This window comes from Atheta coriaria, unplaced genomic scaffold, assembly GCF_025399875.1.
Source record: "Atheta coriaria isolate IRGN ID8LTWV9N9 unplaced genomic scaffold, Caltech_Dcor_3.1 hic_scaffold_9_pilon, whole genome shotgun sequence".
NCBI lineage: Eukaryota > Metazoa > Arthropoda > Insecta > Coleoptera > Staphylinidae > Dalotia > Dalotia coriaria.
Genome location: NW_027045451.1, coordinates 540,907 through 563,251, shown reverse-complemented (window position 1 = coordinate 563,251; position 22,345 = coordinate 540,907). Strand labels below are relative to the sequence as shown.

At 35.5% G+C, this 22,345-nt stretch overlaps 9 protein-coding genes across 10 annotated transcripts; 4 read left to right on the top strand and 5 right to left on the bottom strand.

Annotated features, from left to right (window-relative positions):
- Positions 1-101: 101 nt before the first annotated feature.
- Positions 102-2,557, bottom strand: LOC135798066 (proline-rich protein HaeIII subfamily 1-like). 2 transcript variants are annotated; one of them, XM_065310751.1, is made up of 6 exons: positions 2,395-2,557; positions 2,251-2,339; positions 1,665-2,184; positions 1,470-1,586; positions 1,240-1,413; positions 917-1,177 (listed from the first exon to the last, which is right to left on the bottom strand). In XM_065310751.1, the coding sequence occupies exons 1-6, from the start codon at positions 2,416-2,418 to the stop codon at positions 1,154-1,156; spliced, it is 948 nt and encodes a 315-aa protein (XP_065166823.1). In that variant the 5' UTR covers positions 2,419-2,557; the 3' UTR covers positions 917-1,153. The 2 variants fall into 2 exon arrangements, with proteins under 2 accessions (XP_065166822.1, XP_065166823.1); XM_065310750.1 differs by lacking the exons at positions 917-1,177; positions 1,240-1,413; positions 1,470-1,586 and adding an exon at positions 102-824.
- ninaB (neither inactivation nor afterpotential B) lies at positions 2,479-4,704 on the bottom strand. The gene is made up of 6 exons (XM_065310752.1): positions 4,574-4,704; positions 4,403-4,517; positions 4,202-4,345; positions 3,776-4,152; positions 3,589-3,713; positions 2,479-3,535 (listed from the first exon to the last, which is right to left on the bottom strand). The coding sequence occupies exons 1-6, from the start codon at positions 4,659-4,661 to the stop codon at positions 2,813-2,815; spliced, it is 1,572 nt and encodes a 523-aa protein (XP_065166824.1). The 5' UTR covers positions 4,662-4,704; the 3' UTR covers positions 2,479-2,812.
- Positions 4,705-4,729: 25 nt separating this feature from the next.
- On the bottom strand, positions 4,730-6,848 carry mrn (general transcription factor IIH subunit 4 marionette). Its single transcript, XM_065310749.1, has 9 exons — positions 6,573-6,848; positions 6,376-6,480; positions 6,187-6,318; positions 5,947-6,132; positions 5,702-5,882; positions 5,563-5,646; positions 5,310-5,500; positions 5,005-5,245; positions 4,730-4,943 (listed from the first exon to the last, which is right to left on the bottom strand). Exons 1-9 carry the CDS (start codon positions 6,734-6,736, stop codon positions 4,800-4,802), a joined length of 1,428 nt encoding a protein of 475 aa, XP_065166821.1. The 5' UTR covers positions 6,737-6,848; the 3' UTR covers positions 4,730-4,799.
- A 73-nt stretch (positions 6,849-6,921) lies between these two features.
- Nubp2 (NUBP iron-sulfur cluster assembly factor 2) lies at positions 6,922-7,985 on the bottom strand. The gene is made up of 2 exons (XM_065312596.1): positions 7,650-7,985; positions 6,922-7,588 (listed from the first exon to the last, which is right to left on the bottom strand). The coding sequence occupies exons 1-2, from the start codon at positions 7,847-7,849 to the stop codon at positions 6,997-6,999; spliced, it is 792 nt and encodes a 263-aa protein (XP_065168668.1). The 5' UTR covers positions 7,850-7,985; the 3' UTR covers positions 6,922-6,996.
- Positions 7,986-8,061: 76 nt separating this feature from the next.
- Positions 8,062-11,347, top strand: Cog3 (conserved oligomeric Golgi complex subunit 3). The gene is made up of 10 exons (XM_065312595.1): positions 8,062-8,569; positions 8,630-8,905; positions 8,961-9,241; positions 9,297-9,515; positions 9,568-9,704; positions 9,761-10,042; positions 10,105-10,280; positions 10,343-10,681; positions 10,737-10,946; positions 11,001-11,347. The coding sequence occupies exons 1-10, from the start codon at positions 8,189-8,191 to the stop codon at positions 11,190-11,192; spliced, it is 2,493 nt and encodes an 830-aa protein (XP_065168667.1). The 5' UTR covers positions 8,062-8,188; the 3' UTR covers positions 11,193-11,347.
- A 22-nt stretch (positions 11,348-11,369) lies between these two features.
- On the top strand, positions 11,370-12,220 carry Psf3 (DNA replication complex GINS protein Psf3). The gene is made up of 3 exons (XM_065312597.1): positions 11,370-11,566; positions 11,624-11,892; positions 11,950-12,220. The coding sequence occupies exons 1-3, from the start codon at positions 11,461-11,463 to the stop codon at positions 12,172-12,174; spliced, it is 600 nt and encodes a 199-aa protein (XP_065168669.1). The 5' UTR covers positions 11,370-11,460; the 3' UTR covers positions 12,175-12,220.
- On the bottom strand, positions 12,162-16,303 carry LOC135799480 (DNA repair protein complementing XP-C cells homolog). Its single transcript, XM_065312599.1, is given in 8 exon segments — positions 12,162-12,596; positions 12,599-12,607; positions 12,670-12,838; positions 12,894-13,119; positions 13,178-14,257; positions 14,260-15,559; positions 15,624-16,056; positions 16,115-16,303. Coding segments are annotated over 7 exon segments (3,582 nt in total). The 5' UTR covers positions 16,048-16,056; positions 16,115-16,303; the 3' UTR covers positions 12,162-12,222.
- A 208-nt stretch (positions 16,304-16,511) lies between these two features.
- On the top strand, positions 16,512-20,493 carry pic (DNA damage-binding protein pic). The gene is made up of 6 exons (XM_065312594.1): positions 16,512-16,730; positions 16,787-16,935; positions 16,986-17,537; positions 17,594-19,024; positions 19,089-20,255; positions 20,312-20,493. The coding sequence occupies exons 1-6, from the start codon at positions 16,661-16,663 to the stop codon at positions 20,393-20,395; spliced, it is 3,453 nt and encodes a 1,150-aa protein (XP_065168666.1). The 5' UTR covers positions 16,512-16,660; the 3' UTR covers positions 20,396-20,493.
- A 93-nt stretch (positions 20,494-20,586) lies between these two features.
- Aprt (adenine phosphoribosyltransferase) lies at positions 20,587-21,650 on the top strand. The gene is made up of 3 exons (XM_065312598.1): positions 20,587-20,832; positions 21,118-21,349; positions 21,405-21,650. The coding sequence occupies exons 1-3, from the start codon at positions 20,747-20,749 to the stop codon at positions 21,618-21,620; spliced, it is 534 nt and encodes a 177-aa protein (XP_065168670.1). The 5' UTR covers positions 20,587-20,746; the 3' UTR covers positions 21,621-21,650.
- Positions 21,651-22,345: the final 695 nt, after the last annotated feature.

Here is a 22,345-nt window from a genome sequence, read left to right as displayed (position 1 = left end):
ACTAAGTCATGACGACCGCAGACGATTTCCCCACCACCTAAAACGCTTTATTTAAATTAAACAAGTAGTAATCTTTAATTATCGCTAATTATCAATAAAGATTAACATGTGTAACTGTTTATTTATAATATAAACGAGAATAATAGTCTATAGTTGAGGTTATGTGCACTATTTTTACATATAATATAATAATTTAACTTTTGGAATGTTTAATCGGAATCAGAATCTCCCAGGCCGAAATTATCGGTTAGTTTTGATAATGCATACGTTGCTACCCCAGCTCCTAAAATAGGCAATCCGTACTTTTTAACTTTATCCATCGCAGACGAATCATTGCTACTCCGGAAATTATCTTGTGGTTTATAAACGTAGTAACCATCAGGTACAGGTGCATTGTTGGCTGCAGGTCCTCCACCTCCTTGATAAGTTCCATAATTTTGGTTTGGTTGAGGATATCCAGGGTACCTCGGGTATCCCTGATATGCTGTAGGATATTGCGGATATCCAGATGGAGAAGAAGGATAAGAAGGACTTCTTGGGTATGGTCCAATATTTTGAGCAGATGGAAACCCACCAGGTGGAGGTGGACGAAAACCAGGACTAGGTGACATCCCTGGATACCCTTGTGGACCAGGAGTAGGGTATATTGATGGAGGTGGAGCACCTGGTATGGTTGGATATGAAGGATATCCGGGTACAGCTCCTTGTCGTTGGTCGTTTATAGTTGGATAAATGCTTGGTGGTTTATCATCGTCTTGAATTGGGGGAGCAGATGGTGCTGATGGTAGGTTTACTCCAGCAGGAGGTGGACCACTTCCAGGGTTCTGAAATATAATTTTCTTTTGTTATTTTGATGTCTATGTGAATAAAATCTATAGAAATCAGGAGGGGATAAGTTTGTAGTAATAAAACACGATTCAAAACATAAATATATTCGAGACAAACAACAATTTGATTATAATTATACATAATTAACATTCACAATAAGTTTTTGTGCTGTAAAGAGTATTTTTGTATCATCTAGCACCCAATTAAAGCTTCTGTCATGCTTGATGACTAATATAAATATTTTCGTACGTGTTCTAGGCACTTTCAAGCTTAAGCTTACATTCTAATGTCATAGTTAAATTTAAAGAAGACGTTGTGTTTATTTTTAATGGTGCCCGCCTTGTCCATCCTGAAAAACATGAAAAATTAGACCTGTACCTCAAATAAACATATATAATCATTGATAATTACTCGTTTCGGATGCATAATTTGCTCAGCGAAGCCTGTTAATAATGATCCGACACTTCCAAGCCCACCAATCGAACCACCACCACCAAACTGCGACAAATCAAACGGTAATTGTTGTGGTTGGTGTTGCTGCGGTGGTGGTGGTTGTTGTGGATGCGGTTGTTGCCCACCATGTTGCTATAAAACCAAAACTTTATCTAATCCGCCCAGGGCAACTCAGAGGAAACACTCACTTGATTTCCGCCCGTCAATGAACCGAGCAATTTGTCGGCCATGCCGGATTTTATCGCACCCGCAATCACTTCACTAGCCGTACCTAAGAAGTCGCCCAAACCGCCCGACTCGTGATCCTTTACATTTACAAGATTTTTAGCAATAAATCACTGCTAAATCTTAAATATTATGCCTAGAAATAACAAATACCATACCTGTTGATATCCTGGTGGTGGAGGCGCGCCATATCCACCTTGTGGTCCATAAGGTTGGTACCCAGGTGGAGGTGGTCCATATCCTTGTGGTGCACCGCATCCCCCATATCCACCTGCTTGAGGAGGTGGTCCATATCCACCATAATTTGGCTGTTGTTCACCATATGAAGCATTTGATTGACTTGAGCTCGATTTACCCATGCCGCCTTCATAAGATATCAAGGATATAGCCACATCACCATCGATCTTCAAATGTGTGATCTTGCTTGGTGGAATTCTATGTGGGAATTCACAGAAGTGCTGTCCATTGATCGCAACCTTGTAATCATTCGATGCACTTAGTAAAAGTACTTCAAACTTTTGTCCCATGCCAATTTTAAGCTCGCCATCACCTTGTTCTTCACCCCAATCACCATTCTCAAATGAATTTCTTGCCACGTAGCCTTCCTGCAGTCTTACTGATAAATGAACTGCAATGTCAGCTTCTTCCGAGCTGCCACATTGAAGATTGATATTGAAACTACATGCAAACAAGAAAAAATTAATAAACTTTATGAAATAAATAAAATTATTGTTTATTTATTACCGATTTGCGACAGGAGCAGTATATCCTTGTATCCTCACAATGTGTCCTTCATCAAAACCTCCTTCAATGCGACCTACATACGGAATTTCCTAAAAAATACAAAATTAATACATTTAAAGACAATTAATGCCATTTATAACTTACTGGGTCTTTAATTGGGGACGACATCCTTACAGAATGTCAGAAATGAAATCAAAGGGTTCTCTAGCAACACTAGTAGGCCAACACTTAAACTGCAAATGACGCAGTCGCTTTATTTCTTTTCGTTTACATGTTATTGCGCGTTATTTGTGTGGGACCATGAATGTACGACAAATTCCGCTTGTAGTTGTATTCCCCACCAAAACGCAACACTACGCAACCTTCGAATGAGCGCAGGATTCCTTGGATGCCTTGAATCGCTTGGATTACATCAAATTTATTTATAAATCGAATAATAAACATGAATTTTGGTATAACTGAGACCCAAGTTCAACATAATCAATACTCTTACTAATGTCCAGACATTCTAGACGTGATCATAAAGAACATGACGTCATTCTTTTACCTATAATGACGACATCTAATGATGATTACACTGTTTCTTATTAATAACTGTTGTTTCATTGTTCTTTCGTTTGTTCGGCGTGTACCAGCCATGTAAACATTTTGGTACAACTGACGGCGTGACAAAAACACACCTTGCGATCTCTTTCATTGTTTGCGCATTCAAAACTAACAATCCTATCAAATTGGTAGCAGTTCTTCCCCAAACCATTGAAGCTAAAAGAATTCCATCGTCTTCTTTTGTATTTGGTGATTTTGTATTATTAGCAACAAATATCGGTTCGCTGGGATAACAGTTATCTTCGCACCATGTCAAAGTGTGACCATTTTCAACATCTACTTTGATAATGGTCCCCGGGTACCGAGCATCAACATCACTGTTTATTGCATAAAAATAACGATAATAACGACCTAGATGTTTGTTGTAATTTATCTGAGGTGTCTCGCATCCTAGATTACACAAAATTTTTGTTTCCACTTCTTTGGTTTGTTTTAAATCTAAAATAAAACGTTTTGGTCTACCGCGGAATAATTTGGCGTAGTCTGGATTTGATTGCATAGATTTCAATGCTTCTGTGTACATGCAATCAATCATTGATGGATCTTCATAACAACAGATATCAATGATTATTTTGTCGCCATTTTCATATTGGTTTATAACATGTAGGAAAAATAGTGAAGATGTGTAGAAACTTTTGAATAATTTGCCAGTTTTACGACAAATTACATCAATTCTCGTCTGTAAACAAAATATATTCATTATTTTAGTATAACCTGTTAATAAATACAAACTTTTCTTTGTTTATCCCATTTTAAAGCACTTATTATAGGTTCGTTCAATAATTTATTCTTAACAAACGAAAGTATTGATATACTTAGTGGTTGCTGCACCAAAATGAAGTAATTTTCAGTTATTCCTGTTAAAACAAACAAAATTACTACAAATCTTCATTTAAATGTTGTTTATAAGATTATTTACCAAATGAATGCATGTATGATGGATGTAAAAACTTCCTAGCTGGTATTGCAGCTACAACATGCGCCTTTTTAAACATTTCATCAGCGTTGTTGCTTTCACACTTCGGAAAACACACAATATTTTGTACGAGCCGTCCATATTTTGTGTAGGAAACACCTATGTTATAAACACTACCATCATAATCAATATGTGGATGTGCAGAATGATTAACTACACCGACATGTTTGTAAATATTTTGAGATCCTTCGGTTTTTAGTGTTTCTTTGTTGATTTTATGGATAACAGGCGATTCTCCGAAGGCATACATCTCATCAGCAAAGGGATAAATTGTTATCATGGTATTATCTGTGGTAGAAGGATTAAAAATTGATTTAACACTGAAAAATAGTTAAATTAGTAAAAATTGTGTTTTATAAGTAAATTTACCGATGAAAGATGGTATTGCATGGATCCGAAGTGCATTTTGTACCAAAATCAGTGATTAACATGCGTTTACTGTTAATTTGTTTGTAATAATCCGAATTAACAAATCGACATTGATAAGTTACACTTGCATTGGCTATAGTGAAGCTAAAATAATGATTATTTTAGAAAAAATAAATATTTATGATGTTTTTCGATTGTTACCAATGAATTAAACCAAAATTATCAAATAAATGACCAAATTCTAAGTCTTTGCCCACTTTTGAAGCACCAGGACCATTCCGAAATAGTTTACCATTTACCCATTCCGGTATTTTACCTTAAATATGTTTTTATTGCAATTTTTACCAAATAATCACAATTTTTTCACTCTACCTGTTACAACACCTCTGATTGGAGTTGTAATTTCCTTCTCACAAGTCCTCAACCAAATACTTTGGTCCACATGAGGATATAAATCCATTTTAACACAAAAACCACTCAAAATAACGTTGTACCCGGGTACAAAGATGAAATAAGTATAAGAACATGTACAAATAAGCTTATATTAGATATAAAAAGATCAATACAAATGAGATTAAATTACGTCGACGTCCCCGCTTCATTTCCCCTTGGAATAACGCTTCCAGAACTTCTTAACATCATCGTGCCCCGCTTTGCTTACCAACATGGTGCGTTTATCGCGATTACACCAAATCAAAAACCCGTTGCTCTGGGCGTACTCACGCAGCACGTTGAAATCATTCTGTAAACAATCGCAATCAATCCTTTTACATAAAATAGAAATATAAAATATATGCACGAACTTGTGATAGAAATTGACTGTAAAGAACACCTGGTGAATAAGTGATTCTATTGCGTTCCATTTCCCATAATTTAATTTGATCGACAATCGTTGGTGGAATCGGACTTTTGGCGTCGTGTTCAAGCAATTGGGGATGAACATGCTGGCGAAGGTAACCGATAATCTGCTCAGCAGTAATTCCACCACGAAGTGCTTGTCTGATTGAATCTCTTGTGAGAATACCAACAACTACATTAGGGAACCTAAATAGTATAGAAATATGTTGATAAAATGAAAGTTTTTGATATTTTTGAGGAGAAAACTTACCTATACATTAATTCAGTGAATAATGCAAGTAAAGCAACTTGTAAACTGGAATCTGTGTAAGCATAAACGCGATAATTCGTTTCCACAACAATATAACCTTTTGGTGTGTCTTCTTCGATGTTGGATATTTTTGTGTTTGGGGAAGTAATGTTTAGAGCTAGTCTTGTTGGATAAAAACGACCTGCTTTCCTCTATAAAGCATAAAATAACACAAAATAACAAAGAAAATATTATATTTTCATTGTTTACTTACTTTTCGTTGATAAACTAACCCAAATTCTCGTAGATGTTGTAAAAATATGAGTAATTCTGTACTCATTCCTTCCGTGCTATAATCCTGGCATAAAATATTCATTAAAATATCATGTTATGATTATTTATTATATTTTTACCTTTCCTAAAGTGCTGAAACTCAATTGAAACAAAAAAGTTAAACATTCGGCAAGATCCAGTCCTCTGCTCTCTGCAGTATCTAAATAATGAAGAATAAAGTGCCAAACTTGTGTTTGGCGATCTAATAACAGAAACTGGAAGCCTTGTCTTGTGATAACAGAACTACCATCTTCCTCATCACTGTAAAAATCATACAATGTGTGTAAATTATAAATTTTTGATTAAATTTCACATGTTTTCTTACCACTTCATTAATCCAGCATGGATTAAAACACGAACTGCATCTGCAGATATTCCTTCCTGTTGTTGGGAACCTACCATATAATGCAGAACACATTCCCATCTTTCCACTGAGTAGCTATCTAGGAATGAAACATCGCGCGCTTTGCTGTCCACTTCTAATGTTGATGACATACTCCATGGTTTGCCACTAAAGTAAATTTATAATTAAAAAATATTAATATAAGGTGATATAATTGTTTACCCTCCCAGAAGAGCTGTTTTTAGATTCTTTTTGAATGTACATCTTAATATCCACCCTGTTAAACCCCCAGGAATAGGTGATTCATGCCAAACAGCTAGTTCAGTCAAAACTTTGCTTACATAATTTGTTTCCCTAAATTAATAAATGTTTTCATTGATATTTTGAGGATTATATTATGTTATTGCATACTTGGCATATAATTGTGATCCCCATGATGCAACCACAGCTTTGGGCACTGGTTGTTCAACAAATAAGATTCTGATTACATATTGTCTTCCAAGTTCAGGCAATTCCCTAAAAAATAACAATTTATAATAGAAAATTGTAATCATTGAGGTTTTATTGTCAATCAGATGTTAAATTAGATTATTGTTTAAATGAATTACCTGTAAACAGCTAAGCAAATTGTCGGATGGTTGTAAAGCTTTTCTAAAACTTCAGGTGTTCTTGTTTTGAGGTACTCGTACAAATTTTTACATTCTAAATTGGATGGTTGTATTACTGACGCCTTTGCTGTAGCTTCAGAGGTACTGGGTGCACTTTCAGCCATTTATAATGTGTAATAATTAATAAATTAATTATTTTTACTTTAATATGCGTTCTGTGGGCACTTTTTAAGGCAACATCTGATCATTACACTGCCACAGCAACCATACTTGTATTATAGGTTAAAAACACCGGTCTATGAATAATAAACAATGAATAAATAAACAAACAACTTTTTAAACAAACATATTCCTTGCAACAATTTATTTCCAAATTTATATCATGCCATACAAAAATAACTTGATCTACAACTATGAAAGTATTTTACATAATCTGAACTTTTGCCTCAACCTGCGCTGTAATTTTATTGACAATTTCATTAAAAACTTTGGCTGCAGTTGTCTCTGGAATGGAAACAGTTGATGCTTGATGAGTAACTTGATTTACTCTCATATCAAAAGGCAAAACACCCAACAGAGGAAGTTTTGTTAAAGCAGCCAATGCGGCGCCTCCACCAGAGCTAAAGATATTAGTACATTCCTGACAGTTGGGGCATACAAAACTACTCATATTCTCAATAATTCCTATGATGGGAATATTGGTTTTGTTGCAGAATGTAATCTCTTTCCTTACATCCTCAATGGCCACTTCTTGTGGTGAGGTAACAATGACTGCCCCATCACATTGAACTTCTTTCAACTGCTCCATTACAGTAATGTGTTCATCTGATGTTCCTGGTGGTGTGTCAATAATTAAATAGTCCAAGTCACCCCAGCAGACTTTGGTGAGGAACTCTTTCACCATTGCAGTCTTTTTGGGACCTCTCCAAACTACTGAAGAGTTTCTGTTGTTTAATAAAAAGCCAATTGACATTACAGCCAGGTTTTGTTTTTGATCTGTGTAGACTGGAATCCATCTTGAAATAAAAGTAGTTTTAATGTTGTAATTTTAATGATAGATTTAAGGAAACAAATTACCCTTCTTCACTCTGGTGAATATTCTGATCTTCCAGTTGTAATAAGTATGGAACGCTTGGTCCACAAAGATCTATGTCAAGTAATCCAACTTTAAGATCCTGATCCTTTAAAATCAGCGCCAATTGAGTGCTTACTGTTGATTTACCAACTCCACCCTTCCCAGAAAGTACCAGGATAATATGTTTTACTTTGTCTAGCATTTTGCTGAAGGATAATAATGTTTTCTTTGACAAGTTCTAGACTAAACTGTAGGTATTTAACCTTGTGTATTTCAACAAGTGATAAGTAAAAATCTATGTGTAGTAGGAGTACATACATAAAACAAACTATGTAACATAAATGATGTATGTTGTAATAAAAAGTAGAAACAGGATAATCATGTCCATTTCCTATTTTTTATATGTCTCACGCCATCTAGAACAAAATTTATTGTAAAAGTCAGCTGAGACGTGGACAATTAACCATCAAAGTTGTTTACAACGTAGAGTATCGAATTATCAGTGATGTTCTGAAGGAAATTAACGAAATAATCTATTAAAATGGAATCTATATTACGTCTTTTACAAAAAGAGGACCTTCTTGATGAATTTTCTTACGAAACAAACGATGTCATCGACAGAAAAGTCCAAGAAAACCTAGCAAAATGGCAATCTACGGATAAACCATTAGCTCCATTGAATGATTCCAAATTGGAGCTGATTTATCAAATGAGAGAAGCATTAAATGATAAATATTTCACCCCTAAAGAAATCCCAAAAGAAACAGGAGTTAACAATGGACTTATCAATAATTATAAAGATTTTTATGAGAAATATATTGCCATTGAAGATGAAATAAAAAAGGAACAACATTCTAGTTATGACGAACATAAAACATATGTTGATAAACAGTCTGGTGATTGCAAAGACCTTTTAAATGCCGTAACTATTAAATATTTTAATATTTGATTTAATTTTATAAAACTCATAAATATTTTAAAGGTTGAACACATTTCTGGTAAACTAGGACAACTAGCAGATAACTACAATCAAGTTTCAACAAAAATCAACTCTTTACACAATGTGAGTGAACAATTGATGAAGCAACAAACTTTGCTTAAAGAAAAGAAGGAGGAAATTAATGAGAGGCTTGTACATTTCACATTATACAACACTTTAAACCAAAATATTCACTCGCAAAGTTATAACTTGAACGATGACAAGTTTATTCAAGTTTTGGAGCAGATTAATACCAGTATGGCATATTTAAGTGAACATGTAAGTAATAATCACTTGTATAGAACTGTAGAACATCATAAAAATGTAATTACAGCAAGAATTTAAGGAAGCTTTTCCTTATAAATTGAGATACGAGCAATTGCTTTCAACTTGCTTGGCAAATGTTGTCAGATATGTTAATAATATTGTTTTGGATGCAACTGAACAAGTTGTAAACAATGCAGACATGAAAAGTGCGACGATTTCAGTCGCTAGTTCAGGTGAACCTAGTGTTGAAACAGCATTTTCATATTATTATGGTAAATTTCAAAATGCCGCCACAAAAACATCAAATATCATTCGTTACGTTGAGAATAACTGCGAACGCCATGATGCGTAAGTTATTCAAGTGATTTTAAGACAATTAAAGTTAAAATTCAATCATTTTTAGTTATGAGCGCAGTTTAATGGACTTTTACAAGTCGTATTTCTCACAACGCACGCCAGTAATGCAAGCTGCTGTCTCCAAAGCTCTGCTTGATTTGAGAGATAAGTATAAAACAGATCACGGTATTCTATTCCGGTCAGCAGCGTTGTTTATCGTTAAAGTTTGTCAAGATGAGACAACTTGCTATCAGTATTTCTTTCAAAACGCATCACAACAGTTACAGTAATGATTATTTTAGTTGTAAAGTTTATATATTTCATAAAGTGTGTTTTAGTGATTATTTATATTCAATTTGTCAGAATTTGTACGATGTTTTGAGACCTTGCTTGATTGGAATCAATCATATTGAAGTATTGACTGAATTATGCACGATTTTGAAGGAAATGGTTGGAGAAAACATTCAAAACAATCGTATGTATTATATATTTAGTTTAAATGATACATTTTAGGTTATTTTTGTTTCATAGCTGCTTTAGATCAATTTGTTGATATAATCAAGCAACTTTTGCAAGATGTAGAGGAGCGTCTGGTGTTTCGCACGAATATTTTCTTTCAATATGATATACATTCATATGAACCATCACCTGGTGATCTTGCATACCCTGAAAAGTTGGAACAAATGGAGGATATCGCTGAGGAGTTGATTCAGCGACGTCCTGATTCACGTGCTTCTTCTATTTCAGTTGAATCACAGGAGGTAGCAGCGATTAATGCGTCGGTTGTGGGCCAGTTTCGTAGTTATACTGGCAGTGAGTACAAAAATTCAAAATGGCGGATATTTTTTGAATAATTTTGAACTATTTTCGTTTAGATTCGCCTGCAGATTTGCATGGAATGTGGTATCCAACTGTAAAACGTACTTTAGTATGTCTCTCGCGTTTATATATCTGTTTAGACAGAGAAACATTCCAAGGAGTCGCTCAAGAGGGTTTATTAATTTGTGTTAAGACGATTGACAAGGCTGCAGAGCGTATTTCAGCTCGTAAAGTAATATAACGTTAAAAATATTGTTTTATATTGAATAATATTGTTTGTATGTGATATTTTAGACTCCTTTGGATGGTAAACTCTTTCAAATTAAGCATTTGCTTATAATTCGAGAGCAAATTGCTCCGTTTCAAGTTGATTTCACTGTTAAAGAGCTTTCTTTGGACTTTACACACATTCGCTCTGCTGCTGTTGAATTGGTGCATAATCGTGATAAGATTTTTGCTTTCAACGGCAATAATGCTATCCTAGAGTTTCTTCTTGAAGGCACTCCGCGTGTTAAAGCGTATTTGATTGATTCACGGAAGGAAATTGATAAACAATTAAAAGCATCATGTGAAAATTTCATAGCTAACACAACTACGCTTTTAATTGGTGCGCTTCAACAGTTTTTACAAAAGGTATAAACACAATATTAACAAATATGTAATATTTTAATTTTTTATGATATTTTAGGGTGAATATCAATTGAAACTTATCGAAAGTTTTAAAGATAGCACCACTCCTCCTATTCGTGAACAAATTGCGACTACTCCACAAGTTTTAGCAGGAATTACAACTGCAGTTCAGCGCAATTTGAAAACAAAGATTCCTGATGTGCAGAAATCTATGCGTTTGTACTTGGCTAACAGGGAAACAGAGTTTATTTTGTTCCGCCCAATCAAAGTGAGTCTAAGAGTTTATTGTTTCGTTTCATATTCCTAATTGTTTATATTTTAGAACAATATAATCAATACATTCATTCAACTGGAGCAGTTTTTGGTAAATGCAAAGTATACACAGGATGATATGCTTTTGGTTGGTTGTCCTACTGCTGAACAACTTAATGTTCTTATTTCTTCGGTTTCGTTGATGGCTGATCAAGAACATCATCATTTGAATCGTTCCACTAGTCATAATAGCAACAAATAACTTTAATTTTAAATTTTTATTACAAAATGGCTTTAGAAAGTATAAAATGGCGGATATTCCTGCGCAATATGAAAAGTATTTACTTATAAATATAAATAAGTATAAAGGAGTATATACAATGCTGCAATGTATTAAATAATTTGATTTCTTTTGAATTTTTAAAATAATTTAAAGCTAACTGACAAATCATAACCTCAATATTTTAAGTTGGATTTGTTTAGCTCACAGAGTGAACGTCTTGTGCCCGTTACAATTTAATTTAGTGATAATGCCTTTACTACAATCATATTCCCCGAACTATTTCTGCCTAGAAGATATAATAGCCACCCAAGAACGTCTTCCATGCCGATTTCTTACAACCATACCAAAATTAGGTAAATAAACAACAAATATTCAAGTTCCTTGATAATTTTTAAAACTTTATTGTACAGGTAAATTAAATTCAGCTTCTGAAGATGATGACCTAGCTGCTGGTACAGCACTAGAGTTACCACTATGGCTAGCACAATCATTAACATCAGGTAGACAAGCAATAGTCTCAGCAGAACTGCCTCGAATCTTCACTGAACCATACAGAGAAATACTGAAAGCCGATCCAAATGCTGTGAATCTCCACAAATGGAATATAAACTTCTATGAGTTTGGATTCTATGCAAAAAGTCTCGATCAACGTCGTGAAGTTGCTAATATATTAATTTATGTAAGAATATTTCTAAATTTATTGAAAAAAGCGAATTTTATTTAAAAAACATTACAGACATTCACAACAAGGTTCAAGAAGTTAATGGACCTGGCAGATAACGTAGGAACGGATCCAACCGTCGAAAATGGTTTGGATATGCTCGAATGCACGTTGTTTAAAAGCGGTCACAATGCACGCATGAAACTGAATCATTGGTTGATGGAATCACACATGCAGCTAGAAGCATCCCACATGGTTACCAATCACAAGAAAAGGAAACACGTAAATTTAACACAATAGTTTTTTTATTATCAAAAATACGATTCGATATAAAAAGATTTAAAATGATTATTTGCGAGACATAAACTTCGGTCGTTTTGGTTTCGATGGGCTTGCGACTTCTTTTTCTACTTCCGGTGGTTCTGGTGAGATATTCAAATCGATTTGTTTCTCTCCATTGAAATCGTAACGTAATTTTAGTCGTTGACGAATCATCGCAGCTTTGATCAATCGCCTCCAATTGCCGAAAACGCGTTTCTCGTATTTTTCTTCTTCGCGTTTTGTTATCTCAGCTTGATCTTGCTCCCATGCATCGATCAAAACATCTTTGAATTCTTCACACACAACAAACCCTTCGTAAACAGCATGATTCCAACCACCGTGGAAATCGAAACCTGTTACAGCCGGCGCACAATCGATCTTTAACTTGGCCGCAACCTTTTTAAACCAGGAACTAAAATTAGAAGCAATTTTTATAAAGTTTCATAAAAACAATCAAAAATATTATATTATTACGTTGTAAGTGAACGCATTTCTTCGGCAGCATGCACGGTTTGAATAATTCTACATTTCCGTAGGCATTTCGCGGAACAACACCGTTTTCAGCTGTTGGTGGTTCATAATCCTGAACTTGCCACACTCCAAAAATTTCCAACAATTGATCGGTTATAACTGTATTAGAGAGCTAGAAACGCCATGTGTTAAATGTATGCAACCAGAAGTACATTTTAAGTAAATACCTTATCATATTTAGGCCGTGCTTTTACTATTTTATAAGGTTTCTCACCGGGTTTCACAACTTTTGCGTGTTTCAACCAAATATCACGTGAATGTAATATATAAACACATTCACGGTAATAAACTTCTTCATTCCGGATAAAACCTAATACAGGCGGATTTTCCGGGTATAATGCTTGAAATTTTAACAGATGGCGCTTTAGAACATACAATGGATGATCTTTATACCTAAAAATTAGTTATTTTAATGTTTTTGTTTGTTTTTAGCTATAAAAATTAAACTTACTCTGAAATAGTCTTAGGTAATGGCTGATCTAATTGTTGCCTAGCTAAATCTTCATCTTCTTCTTTATCTCGAGCTGTTTTTGTTCCAATGTATGGTTTTAACGTCGCATTCCACCATTCTGGTTCAGTTCGTAATTTACGTGTGACTGTATTCCAATTAGGACAGTATCTCTTTGTAACATCTTTTATTTTATTAACATTATCCCATGACAGGATATATGAAACAGGATGTGATGCTTTGTTGTAGATATCTTTGATACAATGTACTTTTCCTGTGACAACATCAGCACTAATCCATTTTTCTTCTTCTTCTAGAAATACTTCCACCCAGAGATCAATGCCTTTTGTTTTCTTCTTTTCTTCTGCTGCTTTTTCTTTAGCCAATGCTTCTAGTTGACTGCGAGGTAGAACACGTTTCTTAACTTTGACTTTTAAATCTTCTGGAGTTGGTTTGCTTCTTTTTATTGTGCCAGGTTCAAAATCACTGTCACTGTCTTCTTCTTTGTAAGTTTTTCGTACGGTTTTTTGTCTTGTTTTGTGTTTTTCTTCACGTATGTTTTGTTTAACTAAACTGATGATGACATCTTTTACATTTCCTTTTTCTGGTGAGAAATATGTGCTTATGTTTGGTGGAGTATTTTTCGTAGGTGATTTTATACGGTTTAGATTAATATTATTATTGCTTTTTTGTTTTGTAAGTTTTGCATCTTTGAGTTTTTGAAGTTTTGGTTTTGTTGATTTATCAGTATCAGATGAACTCATATCATCATTTCCGTCCAATTGTGGAATTATCCTTTTTGTTGGTGGACGAATTTTTATTTTATTTTTGTTTGTTAATTTCTTTTGTTTTTCATCATCTGATTGTAGCATGGAATCCATCAAAGCTGGATTTGTTGGATATGCTGGTTTTCTACTACGTGTTGCACGTTTTTCAGTAGTGTTTGTAGATTTTTGAACTTGAGGTGATTTTGATCTTCTCCATGAGGCTTTATCAACAAAATCATCGTCACTAGTGCTGCTAGTGGTGCTTAACTTCTTTAAATTAGGTTTTTTAGACTCTGAAGCTTCCAAAGCTTCTAATACTGCAACCTTTGCATCAATACTGGCAAGTGTTTTAGATTTTTTCGTTTTTCTGTTGAAGCAGACTTGGAACGTTTGTTTGATGTTGTTTTTTGAGGTATGTCAAGAGTATTTTTTGTTCTAGTTTCATTAGAAGCAGATTTTGAACGTGTAGATGCAGGTTTTTTGAAATCATCACTCTTTGTTTCAACAATATCATCCTTACTAGAGTTTAACTTCTTTAAATTGGGTTTTGAAGATTTTTTAGACTCTGAAGTCTCTAATACTGCAATATTTGCATCATTTTTAGATTGTTTCGTGTTTTCAGTTGAAGCAGACTTTGAACGCTTGTTTGACGTCTTTACCTGAGGTAAATCAAGAGTATCTTTCGGTTTAGTTTCATTAGAAGCTGATTTCGAACGTGTGGATGCTGTTTTTTTAAAATCATCATTCTTTGTTTGAGATCTAGTGTGTTTTCTATCAGATTTTTCTTTTTCCGGTGATTTAGTGTTATCCAAACTTGATTTTGTGTCTAATTTACTTAAACTAGGTTTAACATCTACTTTTTTGCTTTTATCTTTATCAACTTTATCATTTACCTTCTTTTGTGCAGGTTTTTTATGCGTTTTCTTTACTTTTTCTTCACTCGACGGCGCATTTTTAGCCACAACTGGTTTAATTTTAGTTTCATTCTTTAACGAACACAATTCACTCATTGGCGGCCTTAAAGGTTCAATCTGCAGAGACAAAACAATCCGGCATTGCATGCCTAACGCGCGTAACATTGCAACAAATATATAAACTAACAAATTCGCGCTTGTAGCAACTTTATTCCCAATTTTCTCAAGAATAACTTCCTCCAAATCAGTATTAACATGTTTCTCATCCTTTTCTGGTTTATACTGCATTGCTTTGTGATACCATCTAGTTATTTGTTCCAAATACTTCAAGTTGGTCCTCGCAGGTGGATAACAATCTTTTGTAGGGAGCAATGACAGTGCCATTGCCATAATATTCTCTTTGTTGAGGATATTATTGAGGTAGTTGCCATGTGCAATCCAGCACAACAAATGTACTTTGTGTACATAAACCTGATTTTCTTTCCTGATGCGATTCATGCGTCGTTTTATAGCTGCCATTAGATCAATACCTTTTTTCTTTTTGACTGTGGTTGGCATTGAGACTGTGATCTCCACACCTTGTTCAGGAATAATGTTTTTCTCTTTTGATTCATGCACCTCTTCCCAGTCACCTTTTTCTGACTCATTGTCTGATTCAAAGTCACTTGGGTGAAATCCAACTTCGGCTAAATCTTTAGCCAAATCTGCATATTAATAAACTATTAGTATACTATGTGTTGTAAAATAATTGTTTTGTTTTATGTTTACCAAAAGGTTTCTCCCCATGTGCTAACAAATCAGTAATTTCATCATTTTCATTTGTTTTCTCAGCATTTCTTTTTGCAAGGTAAGCTTCCACTTGCTTCTTCGCTTCTTCCAACTCCAGAACATGTTTATTCTGATGTGTGAATGCTTCAAGCACAGGAATCTCAGGAGTTTCATCTGAATTGGATGCTTGGAACTGTTGGGAAGTTGATGCAACTGGTTCATCCTTTTTTGTGTAAATACTTAAAGGATCATCAGAGTCTGAATCACTGAGAGCAGTTCTACTTTGTTTAACTTTACTCTTTTTTATAGTAGGAGTTTTATCAACTTTGAAAAAGGTTGAATTTAAATTGAGATCTTCTGGTTTTTGTAAGTAATTCTCAATATCACTCTCACTGCTTGAGGATTCATCAATTTGTTCAGGCATGATTTAGACCTACATGCAAGAATATTAATCATGGTGTAAATAAAAAAATATACAATGACAGACTTACCTATTCTTGGCAATCGAATAAACAATAAACAAACAACAAATACTAACATTAAACACAAGTAAATAATAATGAATAACTATAACATTTTATAAAATTGTGGAGTGAAAAGCCTCCAAAACGTGCAATTTTCACGCAACCAGTCGATGCCGGACAAAAGAGTACTTACTGCGCATATGCAGTATGAAGTATTGCGCAATAATTTAGCGCCAATTTTTTATTTAAAGGTTCTGTTTTGCGCAGTGGTGGTCGCGTACGGTTTTTTTCTCACGGGTTTATTAACGTGTTTAATTAAACAATCTCATAAATTAGTTTGATATAGTGATTTAATTTGTAAACTGAAACAAATGCTAATTGATAGATGGCATCGTACGTAAAGTTTGACATTTAACCACACTGACATTGCATTTGCGTTGTAAACTTCCGGAAACACAGTGTAAGCAAGGCTTTTTGAATGCTGCTTGCCTTCAGCATTCAGCAGCTAAGCGGTTGGCTATGAAAGTGCAACAGATTATCTAGAACACAAGTTAATTTTAAGACTTGACGAAGATGAAGGCGATGGCGAATCACTACGTCGTGAGCGCACACAAGGCGACAGCCGTAAACGCGTGTGTTACCGGTAAATCTTGCACGAATTTCCTCTTGAATGTTATACAATCCAACCTCAATTTACAGGCAATTTTACATCTCCAACCGAATTAAACCTGATTGTCGCTAAGAACTCTCGTCTGGAGATCTACCTCGTGACGCCAGAGGGTCTGCGTCCTGTGAAGGAAGTCGGCCTCTATGGAAAAATTGCTGTTATGAAATTATTCAGACCACAAGTAAGCTTTTTGGATATAAAATTGCATTTTTTAATAACAAATCTTTTTAGCATGAGAAAAAGGATTTGTTGTTCATTGTCACAATAAGATACAATGCAATGATATTGGAATGTATCAATGAGGGTAACAATTTGGAGATAATCACAAAAGCTCATGGGAATGTTTCTGATAAAATTGGTAAACCATCTGATACCGGCATTCTTGCTGTGATTGATCCAAAAGCACGCGTTATTGGTTTACGTTTATATGATGGATTATTGAAAATAATCCCATTGGAAAAAGACAACTACGAATTAAAAGCGTCAAATATTCGTATGGATGAATTGCAAGTTTTCGACGTGGAGTTTTTGCATGGCTGTGCAAATCCGACAATTATCCTCATACATCAAGATCCGAATGGTCGACATGTGAAAACACATGAGATATCGTTGCGTGAGAAAGAATTCGTGAAAACTCCTTGGCGGCAAGATAATGTCGAAACGGAAGCGTCCATTGTTATTCCGGTACCGTCGCCATTATGTGGAGCGATTATTATTGGTCAAGAGAGTATTTTGTATCATGATGGGATTACTTCTGTTGCTGTTGCGCCGCCAATTATCAAAGTAAGCTAAAAAATTGATAAAGTTTAACGAAAATTTAATATTTTTGTTTGTTTTAGCAAAGTACAATTACTTGTTTTGCTAAAATCGACCCCAGCGGATATAGATACCTGCTCGGTGACATGGCCGGCCATCTTTTCATGCTGTTCCTCGAAGTTGAAACCAACGCAGATGGCACTGATGTTGTACGCGACTTAAAAGTGGAACTTCTCGGCGAGATTTCCATCCCGGAGTGCATAACATACCTGGATAATGGCGTATTATTCATTGGTTCACGAATGGGTGATTCCCAACTGGTAAAACTCAACATCAAACAGGACGAGAGCGGGTCTTATGTCACACCAATGGAATCCTTCACAAATCTAGCGCCTATCTTAGACATGTGCGTTGTTGACCTTGAACGCCAGGGACAAGGACAATTGGTGACATGTTCCGGAGCATTTAAAGAAGGATCATTAAGGATTATCAGGAATGGTATTGGTATTCAGGAGCATGCTTCAATTGATTTAACGGGTATTAAGGGCATGTGGGCGTTGAACATTGCATCCGGGGGTAAATTCGACAATACTTTAGTATTATCCTTCGTCGGGCACACGATTATATTGAGTTTGAACGGTGAAGAAGTCGAGGAGACTGATATCACCGGATTCTGCGCGGATAATCAGACGTTTTACTGCGGTAATGTGATTCATGAACAAATTATTCAAATCACCCCTGCGTCGGTGCGACTTATCTCAGCGCAAACCAAAAATTTACTCTCGGAATGGCAGCCGAAGAATGATAAAAATATCAGCGTGGTTGCATGCAACACGGAACAAATTGTTGTTTCTACTGGTAGTAAATTATTCTACATTGAGATTCATCCATCGGAGTTAATTCTGATTGGTCAGACTATTCTGGATGTCGAGGTGGCTTGTTTGGATATTAGTCCATTGGGTGAAGGTGCAACCAGATCAGATTTAGTTGCTGTTGGCTTGTGGACTGATATATCCGCACGGATTCTACGCCTGCCTGATTTGAGTGAAGCTACAAAAGATAATCTAGGCGGTGAGATTATTCCGCGTTCGGTGTTGATGACAGCGTTTGAAGGAGCTAATTATTTACTCTGTGCTCTTGGCGATGGTTCAATGTTTTATTTCCTATTGAATAAAGAGTCCGGAACTCTTACGGATAAAAAGAAGGTGATTCTGGGTACACAGCCGACTGTTTTGAAGGCGTTCCGATCCCTCAGCACTACAAATGTGTTCGCCTGCTCGGATAGACCCACGGTGATTTATTCCTCTAATCATAAGCTGGTGTTTTCGAATGTGAACATGAAAGAGGTGAATCACATGTGCAGCTTGAACGCGGAAGCGTATCCGGATAGTTTGGCACTGGCCACGGATAATTCGATTACGATCGGGACGATTGATGAGATTCAGAAGTTGCATATTCGGACGGTGCCGCTGCAGGAGTCACCAAGGAGGATTGCGTATCAGGAACAATCACAGGTGGAGCATTTAGTTCTTTATTTAGTTAAAAATTTAATTTTATATTGTAAATTTTATTTGTTAGACTTTTGGAGTTCTTTCTGTACGCATGGATATTCAAGATTCCAGTGGTTTGATCCCTTCAAGGCCGAGCGCAAGCACTTTAGCACAATCCGTGACAATCTCCAGCAGTGTTGGATCTTTATCCATCGGAAAATCTAGTTCGGTGAGCGCAGGTTCAGGCACAGCTGCAGATCATGGAAAAGAAGTCGAGGTGCACAGTCTGTTGATAATCGATCAACATACATTTGAAGTTCTGCATTCGCATCAACTCATGCAACAAGAATACGCCATGTCACTCATATCCTGCCAATTGGGCGATGATAATAACACTTATTACATCGTTGGTACAGCAATTGTCAACCCAGACGAAGCGGAACCCAAACAAGGACGTTTGATTATGTTCCACTGGAACGATAATAAATTAACGCCAGTTTCAGAGAAAGAAATCAAAGGAGCTTGCTATTCTTTAGCTGAATTCAACGGGAAATTACTAGCAAGTATCAATAGTACTGTAAGACTCTTCGAATGGACCGCAGAGAAAGAATTGCGCCTGGAATGTTCGCATTTCAATAACATCATCGCGCTTTACTTGAAAACCAAGGGGGATTTCATTCTGGTTGGCGATTTGATGCGCAGTATGATTCTGTTGCAGTATAAAACAATGGAGGGTAGTTTTGAGGAGATATCACGTGATTACAGTCCTAATTGGATGACGGCTGTGGAGATTTTGGACGATGAGGTGTTTCTGGGTGCGGAGAATTCTCGTAATATGTTTGTTTGTCAGAAGGATAGTGCGGCGACTACGGATGAGGAGCGACTGCAGATGCAGCTTGTGGGACAGATTTATATTGGGGATATGATTAATGTGCTGAGGCACGGATCTTTGGTTATGCAGAATTTGGGCGAGACATCGACTCCGACTTCCGGTTGTGTGCTTTTTGGCACTGTAGGTGGCGCTATTGGTCTGGTGACGCAAATTCCGCCGGATTTCTACGACTTTTTGCTGGAACTGCAGAACAAACTGTCTGTTGTGATCAAGTCCGTTGGGAAAATTGAACATTCGTTTTGGCGGTCGTTTCATACAGACATCAAGACGGAACCTTGCGAGGGTTTCATTGATGGCGATTTGATTGAGAGTTTCTTGGATTTGTCGCCGAGTAAGATGAAAGAAGTTGCGTCTGGGTTACAAGTAGGTTTTATTGTAAAATTATGATTATTTCTAAACTAAATTTGCTTATTTTTCAGTTTGTGGGCGAAGGAAATATGAAACAAGAGTGTACAGTGGCGGATTTAGTTAAAATCGTCGAGGATCTTACACGTATCCATTAAAATATTACAAATTATAAGGAGTTACATTATTATTATTATTATTAATATTGTCTGCTATTTCTGTATATCGGTAACAATATCAACCAACTTATTAGAAATTGTTGCCTGTTCACACTGTATGCAACTAAAGTCACGACCACGTTTCCCGTATCGTTACGCACACACTCTTATCGTGTACATTTCTATAGCCTATTTTTGTTTGTTGAATTAGGCTGTTTGTCTTGAGTATGTGTTTACAAAGCGATGGCAATGTCACACAGACGGGAATTCGAACCAATTTATTTCGTAGATTAGACGATTTACTGCTCAGTTGTATTTCTTAAATCGTAAGTTTTATTACGTCATATCGTGATGTCGACCACAAGTCAAAAGATTCAAACAATCAAGGAACACATCAAAGGATATCCAGACTTTCCAACCAAAAATGTATTATTCAGGTACATACCTATATACATAAATTATAAAAATCACGTTTTGTTATCAGAAATGGAACGGATATTAATTACTGATATGTTGCTAATCAGTTATATTGGTAGTTAGGTGTATCAGTAGAGCTTTAGTACAAAGTATTAACAATCAAGTGGTCTACATCATGACTAAAACAGTTATTTTGTTGAATCTTCTCACCTTGATTGTGTTCTTTTCATATTTTTACGTGTTTTACAATACTGTTGTTGGAAATAGGAGTGTTAGTAATGAGTGATGTGTTAATACGCTTGCAGGGATATATTTTCTGTGCTGAAACAACCTTCGATCTTTGCATTACTGAGAGATATTATGCTCGAACACACCAAATCACTTGACTTTGACTGTGTAATTGGCTTGGACAGTAGAGGATTCCTGTTTGGGCCCATCATATCCCTGGAACACCAAAAACCATTCATCCCAATTCGAAAAAAAGGAAAACTGCCTGGAGAAGTTACAAGCGTTTCATACAAATTGGAATATGGAGAGGTATGACTCTTGAACTGTTCTTGAATTGTGTTAATTATGTTTATGTTAATTTTAGGACATATTTGAAATTCAGGCTGATGCTATAAAATCAGGGGACCGTATTCTAATAATAGATGATCTACTTGCTACTGGTGGCAGCCTATCAGCATCATGTGAACTGGTTCAATTGGCAGGGGGTATTGTTGTCGAATGCCTTGTGGTAATGGAACTGGCAGAGCTCAAAGGTCGCGACAAGTTTCAATCGAAAGTACATTCCTTCATACAATATTAATGTTTTGTTAAATAAATATTTTCTATTATATATTATGCTGTATTTTTCAACTTTCTTCAAAAGTTGGCTTACAAAACACTCTGGATCAGATTGTAAGTATTTAATTTCTTTATCATTTTCCTAAATAACTTTTGTAATTATCTCACAAATTAACTCCCAAAATTGCATTTTTATGTTCGAAGGACTAATTTTTGCTTGTTTTAGGGATTTTGCACCTGAGTCTGACATCGTAGAAGAACCATTCTTATATCAGATTGTAAGTATTTAATTTCTTTATCATTTTCAAACATAACTTTTGTAATTATCTGACAAATTAACCCCGAAAATTGCATTTTTATGTTCGAAGGACTAATTTTTGCTTGTTTTAGGGATTTTGCACCTGAGTCTGACATCGTAGAAGAACCATTCTTGCATCAGATTGTAAGTATTTAATTTCTTTATCATTTTCCTAAATAACTTTTGTGATTATCTCGCAAATTAACCCCCAAAATTGCATTTTTCTGTTCGAAGGACTAATTTTTGATGGTTTTAGGGATTTTGCACCTGAGTGTGACATCGTAGAAAGACCATTCTTGCATCAGATTGTAAGTATTAAATTTCTTTATCATTTTCCAAAATAACTTTTGTGATTATCTCACAAATTAACCCCCAAAATTGCATTTTTATGTTAGAAAGACTAATTTTTGCTTGTTTTAGGGATTTTTCACCTGAGTCTGACATCGTAG

What these genes read in the sequence shown, in the direction of transcription:
- ninaB (XM_065310752.1), bottom strand. Translation starts at nt 4,661, where the DNA reads ATGGATTTATATCCTCATGTGGACCAAAGTATTTGGTTGAGGACTTGT. An exon ending in AATTTTGGTTTAATTCATTG is followed by an intron (nt 4,346 to 4,402) that starts GTAACAATCGAA and finishes TCATTATTTTAG; the next exon opens with CTTCACTATAGCCAATGCAA. An exon ending in ATCATACATGCATTCATTTG is followed by an intron (nt 3,714 to 3,775) that starts GTAAATAATCTT and finishes TTGTTTTAACAG; the next exon opens with GAATAACTGAAAATTACTTC.
- pic (XM_065312594.1), top strand. Translation starts at nt 16,661, where the DNA reads ATGAAGGCGATGGCGAATCACTACGTCGTGAGCGCACACAAGGCGACA. An exon ending in TTGCGCCGCCAATTATCAAA is followed by an intron (nt 17,538 to 17,593) that starts GTAAGCTAAAAA and finishes TGTTTGTTTTAG; the next exon opens with CAAAGTACAATTACTTGTTT. An exon ending in AAGTTGCGTCTGGGTTACAA is followed by an intron (nt 20,256 to 20,311) that starts GTAGGTTTTATT and finishes CTTATTTTTCAG; the next exon opens with TTTGTGGGCGAAGGAAATAT.
- Psf3 (XM_065312597.1), top strand. Translation starts at nt 11,461, where the DNA reads ATGCCTTTACTACAATCATATTCCCCGAACTATTTCTGCCTAGAAGAT. An exon ending in TACAACCATACCAAAATTAG is followed by an intron (nt 11,567 to 11,623) that starts GTAAATAAACAA and finishes TTTATTGTACAG; the next exon opens with GTAAATTAAATTCAGCTTCT. An exon ending in TTGCTAATATATTAATTTAT is followed by an intron (nt 11,893 to 11,949) that starts GTAAGAATATTT and finishes AAAACATTACAG; the next exon opens with ACATTCACAACAAGGTTCAA.
- Aprt (XM_065312598.1), top strand. Translation starts at nt 20,747, where the DNA reads ATGTCGACCACAAGTCAAAAGATTCAAACAATCAAGGAACACATCAAA. An exon ending in ACCAAAAATGTATTATTCAG is followed by an intron (nt 20,833 to 21,117) that starts GTACATACCTAT and finishes ATACGCTTGCAG; the next exon opens with GGATATATTTTCTGTGCTGA. An exon ending in ACAAATTGGAATATGGAGAG is followed by an intron (nt 21,350 to 21,404) that starts GTATGACTCTTG and finishes TGTTAATTTTAG; the next exon opens with GACATATTTGAAATTCAGGC.
- LOC135798066 (XM_065310750.1), bottom strand. Translation starts at nt 2,418, where the DNA reads ATGTCGTCCCCAATTAAAGACCCA. An exon ending in CGTCCCCAATTAAAGACCCA is followed by an intron (nt 2,340 to 2,394) that starts GTAAGTTATAAA and finishes TGTATTTTTTAG; the next exon opens with GAAATTCCGTATGTAGGTCG. An exon ending in CACCACCAGGATATCAACAG is followed by an intron (nt 825 to 1,664) that starts GTATGGTATTTG and finishes ATTATATTTCAG; the next exon opens with AACCCTGGAAGTGGTCCACC.
- mrn (XM_065310749.1), bottom strand. Translation starts at nt 6,736, where the DNA reads ATGGCTGAAAGTGCACCCAGTACCTCTGAAGCTACAGCAAAGGCGTCA. An exon ending in GTTTCAGCACTTTAGGAAAG is followed by an intron (nt 5,647 to 5,701) that starts GTAAAAATATAA and finishes ATTTTATGCCAG; the next exon opens with GATTATAGCACGGAAGGAAT. An exon ending in ACAGTCAATTTCTATCACAA is followed by an intron (nt 4,944 to 5,004) that starts GTTCGTGCATAT and finishes GATTGTTTACAG; the next exon opens with AATGATTTCAACGTGCTGCG.
- Nubp2 (XM_065312596.1), bottom strand. Translation starts at nt 7,849, where the DNA reads ATGCTAGACAAAGTAAAACATATTATCCTGGTACTTTCTGGGAAGGGT. An exon ending in ATTCACCAGAGTGAAGAAGG is followed by an intron (nt 7,589 to 7,649) that starts GTAATTTGTTTC and finishes TTTTATTTCAAG; the next exon opens with ATGGATTCCAGTCTACACAG.
- Cog3 (XM_065312595.1), top strand. Translation starts at nt 8,189, where the DNA reads ATGGAATCTATATTACGTCTTTTACAAAAAGAGGACCTTCTTGATGAA. An exon ending in GTTTCGTAGTTATACTGGCA is followed by an intron (nt 10,043 to 10,104) that starts GTGAGTACAAAA and finishes ATTTTCGTTTAG; the next exon opens with ATTCGCCTGCAGATTTGCAT. An exon ending in AGCGTATTTCAGCTCGTAAA is followed by an intron (nt 10,281 to 10,342) that starts GTAATATAACGT and finishes GTGATATTTTAG; the next exon opens with ACTCCTTTGGATGGTAAACT.